The sequence below is a fragment of the Adiantum capillus-veneris genome, chromosome 5 (assembly GCF_014529385.1).
Source record: "Adiantum capillus-veneris isolate H3 chromosome 5, ASM1452938v2, whole genome shotgun sequence".
NCBI classification, from domain to species: domain Eukaryota; kingdom Viridiplantae; phylum Streptophyta; class Polypodiopsida; order Polypodiales; family Pteridaceae; genus Adiantum; species Adiantum capillus-veneris.
Window position 1 is genome coordinate 84604806 of NC_140935.1, and position 8491 is coordinate 84613296.

General features: G+C 39.8%; 1 protein-coding gene and 1 long non-coding RNA gene across 18 annotated transcripts; one reads left to right on the plus strand and one right to left on the minus strand.

The window, feature by feature from the left end:
* The first annotated feature begins 2145 nt into the window (after nucleotides 1-2145).
* Nucleotides 2146-6204, plus strand: LOC147457642 (uncharacterized). 17 transcript variants are annotated; one of them, XR_015188117.1, is made up of 6 exons: nucleotides 2147-2641; nucleotides 3726-3932; nucleotides 4690-4810; nucleotides 5375-5473; nucleotides 5844-5907; nucleotides 5994-6204. It is a non-coding gene; the product is annotated as an uncharacterized LOC147457642 (long non-coding RNA). The 17 variants fall into 17 exon arrangements; XR_015188118.1 differs by having other exon boundaries at nucleotides 3846-3932; XR_015188120.1 differs by having other exon boundaries at nucleotides 3846-3932; nucleotides 4693-4810.
* Nucleotides 6205-6762: 558 nt separating this feature from the next.
* LOC147457643 (uncharacterized) lies at nucleotides 6763-8259 on the minus strand. The gene has a single exon (XM_086512507.1). It carries the CDS (start codon nucleotides 7339-7341, stop codon nucleotides 7099-7101), a length of 243 nt encoding a protein of 80 aa, XP_086368633.1. The 5' UTR covers nucleotides 7342-8259; the 3' UTR covers nucleotides 6763-7098.
* Nucleotides 8260-8491: the final 232 nt, after the last annotated feature.

The following is an 8491-nucleotide window of genomic DNA, read 5'->3' on the forward strand; positions in this document are numbered from 1 at the left end:
TCCAAACCCTAGACTTCATGGCATCTATGGTTTAACTCTTTCATATAGTTTTTTGAGTTCTCTCACAAACTCTCACAGCCAAAAGCCCGGTGCTTTCCTGGCAAGACCGCAAATTTCTCGACAACGCTTGATTGTATGTAGTAGTAGCAGGGGAGCATTGTTCACCCCCTTGTGCACATGTGGGCTGGCTTACTTCATCTTCAAAACTCATCTCCACATCCCTCTCAGTCAGAACTAATTACTTTCGGACTGGCTTTGTTTTTTCCTTCGGCAAGTATTCTCTTTGGCTTGAGCGGCCATTCATTTTTTTCTCCTAAATACCTTTGAGAGGGTTTTTGCAAGCTAGCATGTTTCTAGGTATTTTGAACACATGTTCTTTAATCCTATGTGCATTCTCGCTAAAGTTATGGCCACAAGATTTACGTCTCAACCTCCATGCGGTTTTTCCTGCTATCAATTCATCTACGAAGCTCCATTCATAACCTTTTACCATATTGTGAAGGGGTCTGTGAAGATCAACAAAACTATCTATCAACATGATAGCTCAAATTAGTTTCAATCTAAACAAATCATTGCTACTCTATTTAAAAATCAAATCATTATCATTACTATCTTATTTAAAAATCAACAACCATCTACAATGTCCACAAATATAGGCATTACATTAATATATTGTTATTTAAATCTTAAAAATTCATTCAATGTGTAAGATTTCTCTCTCTCTCTCTCTCTCTCTCTCTACACATGGCAAGCAATCTCCTAAATCTACTTAAATGACCTTTAGGTGTGAGTCAAGCTCTACATATGATAGATAATCTATTAAACCTACCTAAAACACTTGCAAATGTGAGTCAAACTCTACACAAGGCAAGTGATTACTGAAAACTCTACACGAGATGTATTAACCAAATTTTCTAATCGCTACACTATTTCTATATATCACACTTTAAAATGAATTCTAAACTTCTTATTTTTACTAAAATAAACTTCATTTCCATACTTTCCTTCTGTAGTCACCGTTCTTCTATGGTCATCAATGAGGGTGACATGAACCTACATCCACACATAGCTGTAGACTTTATAGGATTTTGCTAATTGCCAATGCATGCAATTGAGCAAGGAGGATGGATATTGATTTTTCCCATTGATTTTTAGGCTCATTTAGAGTTCCACTTTGTATATTCTATGGTAGGATGGACCTAAATATATCCATATTTTATAAGAGCATGAAGTTTATACTTATATAAAGAGACTCTTGTGTAGACTAATGCATTCTTGGAGAGTAGACTAGCTTTGAGCTTTAAGTTTTATGCTTAGAAGGCTAGATCTAGACTCTTGTTGGTTATGATATTTTTCAACTTTCCATGCGCTTGTTAACTCTTGATCTTAATCTCTCCTTCATTATTGTCCTCAATATTATCACACTTATTTCCCATTGTTGTTTATGAAGTAGATAAGTTTTCATCATTCTTGATTAGAGTGTTAATCACTCTTCCTTTGATTCTCAATGCCTAATCATGTCATGAGTACTTTGATTCACGTTTCAAGTACAATTTTGCACATTTAAGTAGCTTGATTAAGTGTATGGTTGCATTCTTAACCTTCTATTGTATGTATATGTTTCTGATTGTGTTCCAATGTCTGTGCTGGTGTTTTGAGTAGGTTTTATTGTGTCTTCTTCCACAAGTGTTGTGATGATGTTTTGACACATTGATCGACATATGATTGTTGGTGACATCCGACATTGCTCTATTTAGTGTGTGCATATTATAATAATTTTCCTTTTGTGTGTGCGCGCTTAGATTTTGTGTATGTTTCAAGTAGATTGGCAAGATGGCAAAAGGGGAGAAGCGAAGGACTCAAAAATTATGAGGAGCATCTATTATTGTAATTTTAAAATCATTTGCTACTCCCCTCAACCCCCTCAAAGGTGGATTTTCGAGGAGGCGAATGACTTAAAAATTACGTTTAGAGAACATTTCCTTCGTCCTTTGTGAATAGGGGCAATGGAGGCAGAAGAGCAAGCCCTCCTTTGCCACCGAGCCCGTCTGGACATACCTAACTTGGCTTTTAAAATTGTCTCTATTCTTTGCTTAGAGGTGGATTTGCAAGGAGCAGGAAGCCACCCAAGGATTAATGGGTCTGGAAACCATCTCTACCTTAGCTCCAACCATAGGCCAAGAAGCCTTCAAATGCAAATGACTCTAACGAGTCCTACCGCCGGCTCCGATCGGCGGACGGTCGGATGTCACTGTCATATGGTGGCCGTTGATCCCCTCTGATGGAGGCTAGTGCCCGCAGCTGTGAGAGTGTCGGTACTGCGCTCCTTGAAGAGCTGCAAGTGGCAAATATGGAATGTCCATATCTTCTCATGTGCGAGGATTACACTTTCACAACATCAATCTCTCTGCATCAAGAAGAATGCCTGTGTGTTTGAACGTGCGTATATGGCAATGGGTGCTGGATCCGTCCCTGGTTTTCTATCAGGAGGGTGTCGTACGCATTGTGGACTCCTGAGGCCGCCATCGCCCCTGGATGCTCCCACATTGTGCGTCCGCAGCTTCAGCACCTCGGACTGCCACAGGTTTTCTCTATGGTAGTCTGCAAGGCAACATGCTTTACTCGCATCCAGCCTCATCAGGTTTGTTCTTCATTTCACCCTCTTTGTGCCTTACGCAGAAAGTATGCTGGTTCAAAAGTCAGGTGAATGAAATCCGGAGGCTGTTTGTACTTTTGAGTGTTGGATTGCACGACATGCAGAGATTGTGTAACAAATAGGTGGGATATTGTTTTGCATATCTTGTTATCCGTCTCATGATAGTTTACGTTTCTTACACAAGTGACAGACATCTCGTGGGAGGCAGAATGATGTCATACACCTTCAGGGTCTTTTCCTCAGCACTATAGAATATAGTCCTTTCATATGGCAAATCCATACGGGTATGCAAGTACGATTGAGATCCCCCAAGATTCCATATGTCAATTTTAAGCATGGTTACCATGTCATTATTATGTCTGAAAGGACAAAGCTCTATTAAAGTTGAAACTTTACAGCAATAGGATGTGAGGTAGCAGTTACTTCCTAGGGAAATCATGGTGGCCTGCCTTAAGGGTATGTGGGACAAGAAGACTTCACATTATGCCACTGGAAGGGTGTGATTGTGTTATTAGAAATGCAATGCACCATAAAAACAATGTAGTGGGTGACATTTGTGCTAGGATGCTATCTTTGAAGTATAGAGGAAGAGGTATTGTTCTTGATGTAAAGCTCAAAGGGAAATTTGTTCCTGCTGTTTTACTGCTTTGGCAGTTTCTAGACTATTAGTAGTGTTTCTTTTGCCTACTTCATACTTGTCAGAGGGATGAAGATTTGAAGAACCCCAATTTTGGATAAAGAATGTCACATTTCTTGAAGACCCATCCATCCCTAAGATTATTTTGAGAGTTTGCCTAGACCTGAAGATCATACTATTGCACCCTTGTTGAAATATCCAAACGTGGAAGCCTATGTGCCTTAAACAAAATGCATGCTGGTTTAAAAGTCGCATGAATGAAATTCTGAGGCTGTACATACATTTGAGGGTTGGATTATACAACTTGTGGCGATGTGTCACACATTGGCGTGATCATCATGCATATCTTGTTATCAGTCTCATAATAGTTTATGTTTCTTACATGAGTGACAGACATCTCACGGGAGGCAGAATCATGTTATACACCTCCAGGGTCTTTCCATATGGCAAATGCATAGGAGTATGGAAGTAATATGGTCGTACATCAATTTAAGCATGGTCATCGTGAAAGGCGTATAATACGAGAAACAGAAATATATTTCTTCTTGCCAGGAGGCATGGAGGGAATGTTGATCCTTCTTATGTCCGACAGGACAAAGCTCTATCAAAGATGCAACTTTGGCAGCACTTGGGCATGAGGTAGCAATTACTGATTATTAATTATTGATTACAAGGTGTATTGAATGTTTATTGATTACAAGCACTGAACAGGTTTACTGTTAAGAATCGGATTGTGATCCCAGTATAGAGGATATTGAATGTAGATTACAGTGATTTACTTGCTTAAGTAAAATTGATTGTGGATACCGCCAGATATGGATGGTGCCTGGACATGCACACATGACTGCTTCCATGACTATGTTTCCGTTTAATGAGTTTTTAGTTATGCCCCTGCAACATTTAACAGAATGATAGACTGAATTTTCTGAGCGACAGAATGTTTTTCGGCAGCTTTTTTGATGACATGAATTGTTTTCTCCAATTAAAAGCCAAACACAAGGAATGAATGACCCAAGTGTTTGAAGCTTTGAGGCAACACAGTTAGTCATAAATGGATAGGAAGAGTGATTTTTCATGAGAGAGATGTACTTTCCAGGGCATATCTCTTCGGAAGGAATTTGTATGGATCCTGCCAAGGCTGCCACAACCAGGGATTGGCCACCATTACCAAGTGTCAATGATTTTCGAAGCTTTCTTGAAATATATTCCTACTACAATGTACAATGATGTAGCACAGCGGAACTAAGTGGTGAGGTAGAGGGTGCTATGGTATGCCAAGAGCACTCTCAAGCGGTTTGTGCTTAAAATTGAAGTGTGGTGCTGCATGGCTGCATGTTTGTAGTTGAAATCTACTTTTATTGGGAGAGTGCCCTTATGTCTGACATTGGTGGGACAGCAGGAAACAGCAGAGCAAAGGACAACTTCAATCAGAAGAGCTGCTTAGCAATAGCTTACATGGGAATGTTCGAAACTGTATGGAGGGCTTTTCCTTGAGGCTTAAGAAGATGGTTCCTTCAGTTAAGAACACGTGTGTTGGCTACAACTCTCCATGGCATGTGTGCATCTTGAGATAAAATCTGAATGGAGTCTTCTTTGATGTAAGAATTATTGCGTTGCATTGAACATACTCAAGGAGTACCTAAGAAACCTTGAGAGCAATGCCAGACCCCACTATAAGAACACCTTGGAAATGACCACATGTATAAGAAGGCCAAGACAATTGATGGCTTTATGTCCTTTATTCAAGCCAAAATAAAGGAAAATCATACATTTGTAGGCTCAAAATGGATTGTATGCATGTGAAGAAGTTAACAAAAGTAGTAATGGCGGGCCGGTTATGGAGAAGTCTGAGTTTAAGACCTTGCAAGTTGAGGGCCTTACACTAGCATTGCACGCACACACCCGCCCACCTCTAGATATGGAAAGAGTGCTGATATTGACCCACAGCAGTTGTAACTTATCATATTGGTTGTGTTTTCTGACTGAGTGCTGATATTGATCAACATCAGTTGTATTTTATCATATTGATTTGTATGCGTGCAAAAGAAAGTGCTGATATTGGTATCCTCTTTGCTTTTCAGGCAGCTATTGAAGCTTTGGCAAGATGCAAATACATGAGAAGGAGCAACAGCAGCTGCTAGTGGTGGGGCGAACTTACAAAATTATCAGGCCTTTCAGCCGTAAGTCGGTTTTTGTTTTTTTTTGTTCAATATTTTTCAGCCATCAATGCCGGGGAAGGTAGTAGGGATAACTTAATGCATATCTGTGTGTTTACAATCGGACTTGCTACACACACTACACCCACAAGGGGCCATACCGCCGAAAGTACATACCCATTGGTAACACCCATTGAGTGAGCCTTGAACTCTCAACCTTGGGGTTACATCACGAAGGCTCAACCAACTGAGCTGCGCTTTTTGGGTTGTTGTAATTAGGTTGTAGCAAAGGAATGTGGAGCTCCATTTATTTTAATGATTTGTTTAGGTGTCCCGGAACCCTCGTTCTTGTTGTCTGTTGCTGCCATAATTATGTGTTTGCTGCTTATTGCAGTAGAACAGTCGGGTTTACGTCGAAGGCTTGCGAGCAGGTTGAACCACCTCTGCAAAGTATTAAGGTATTCTGCCAGGCTCCAACAGCCACTCCATTGCATTCGATCCACGACGCTGGTTAATAAGTTCTTCTTGTCTTCTCTGTTTGTAGATGGCCGCCTCCCATGTGACACAAGTACTATTTGCACTATTGAGGAGCTCTTACTTCAAAGGCTCCTCTATTGATGATCTTGTGATGTTTTCTGACTGCTAGAACATGCTGAAGTTAGTTCAATACTTGGAATTAAAGTCAAATTGCCATTATTTGGCTCCTTTTTTTGTAAACTGAAAGGGTTTTATTATATAATCGTGGGACTTCAAAACATGAAGTGTTTTATTTATGGCACAATTGGTGGATACAAAGGGAACATTACAGGAATCATTCAGTCCATGCTATGGCATTCATGAAGTTTTTTAGCATTCCCTTCAATAGTGATTTGTGATGTATCCTTGGTTTTCTTCGACAACATAGAGAAAAGGGTCTGGCCTTGGTTTCAAAGTCTGGATAAGAAGTGTTGAAAGTGCTCCATTTTGCTTGCACTCTTAGTAGTGCTAGCTTTGGACGGCTGGAGTTTGAGAAGCATTAATGCTCTCTGTATTCCTCGATAGTAATTTTAAAAGTAGGGAAAGTACCTCGAAGTTAAAGCTATGCGCCGCTCAGAATAGCTTGCCAAGGAATATCATGCAAAGGAAAGGGACCATTCTTGCTTGAAAGAGAGAAACAGCTTCTATTGTAGCTTGAGAATGACCAAAACGTGCCGCACTGTTATATTCAATTTACCACTGCAATTGAAAATCTTTATTGAACCAAAAATATATTCCCCTGTTTGAAGATGGTGCCACGGTGGTTGTGACTTCGGTACTCTGAGAGTTTTCGTAGATAGCAAGTAAATGTTTGGGAGTATTTATTCGCTTCTGCATTTAGAGGCCCTTACAAAAGAATGAGGTAGTATTTGAGTGTGCAGGTAGAGGCTCCTTGCTAGCATGATTTGGGAGGGAGGTTCAAAAATCTATTTCATAATTGCTGAAAGGAAGGGCTGGTGGTGAAATGAGGGAAATATTCTTGGTCATAATGGTGGGTAGTTTAGTGATAGATGATTGTGTAGTCAGGTAGAGGGAGCCCATAAAGATAGCAAGGAGGTAGGGAGAGTGAGATTGGGCTAGAAAATATTGGAGGTAGGAGAGCACAAAGCATGAAGATTGAAGCAGGGACGACTCTAGAAATGAGGCACAAGATAATAAGTTTCATTGAAGTCGAGTTGAGTATCAGGAGGAAGTACGGTGGCGCTTCGGTTGAGGACAACATACCCTTGGAAGCCATACATGAGGTCCTCCACAAAGACAGGTCCAGGATACTCAAAGACCTCACCATCATTTACTTTCACCACCTTAACCACATCTTCCTCTTCGAATTCTTCTACTGCAACTGAGGGTTGGAGGCGCCGCCAAGCATTGCCCATATTTGTAGGTAAGTAACAAGCTTGCTCTCAATTCAAGTGGTGAATGGCTAGTATAATCTGTTGGTGACTGGCCTTGCCATCATGCAAGGTGTGGGGGTAGGTTTAACGATGGGGGAAATTATGAGATCTTGAGCTAGCATTGGTTTCAAGCTTCCCTTCTCTTGGTATTTATGTTCAATGCTTTCATTAAGCGTAAGAGAATTAGCTGTAACTCTATTAGTAAAGGATTATTATTACTCTTAATTGTAAATGGAGGATTTGCATTAATCATGATGACAAATATATAGTGGTGTCAATAATTTCTCATTGTACTATTGTTTGAGGGAAAGAGCATCAATTTTAACTCTATTCATGATGTGCAATCAGTATGGAAATTAGCGATATTATTCATGGCTCGGATCATGGTGTATAATCAGTATAGATGGATGTTATTCATAGGATTAAGATAGAAATTGCTAAAATGCTTAGTATGTTGATATCCTATCGTGTCTTGATGTGATTAGTAAGAGTGGTTTCTAATGACATGCTTAGTATAGAGTTGAATTGGTAGTTTAGAAGCTAATGATACAATGAATACTCAGAACTATGACTAATGATTGATATTTGATGGGTGGTTTAGAAGCTAATGATACAATTAATACTCAGAACTATGACCAATGGTATGATTTTTTATAGAAGCTAATGATACAATTATTACTCAGAACTATGACCTAATGATATGATTGATGATGTGTTGAGATGCTTTGTGTGGTTAGTTTAAAACCTAGTGGTAATAATCAAATATGATACAATTAAGAAACTAATGACAGAGATTAATATGATGTAGTTAAGCGACTAATGACAGAGACAAGTGATTAATCACTATGATGCTATTGATTTCTGTTCATGTAGTGGCATCAAGGTGCCAAGCTTATGCTCAAACGAAAGGTAGCCCTATTCATCAACTCCGATTGCGTATAAAGGACTCGTGATATTGATATGCAGCGGCCCATAGTCAATAGTCAATAAAAATAAGGTGGTTTACTTTGGGAATGATTTGGCTTTTGTGATTTTGAGGTGGGCCGTGCGAGCATTGCTTGCGCTGTCCAAACTCTTTAATAGGGACCGCATCCTCACTTAAATCACCCCCTTTCACACACGTGTGGTCGGC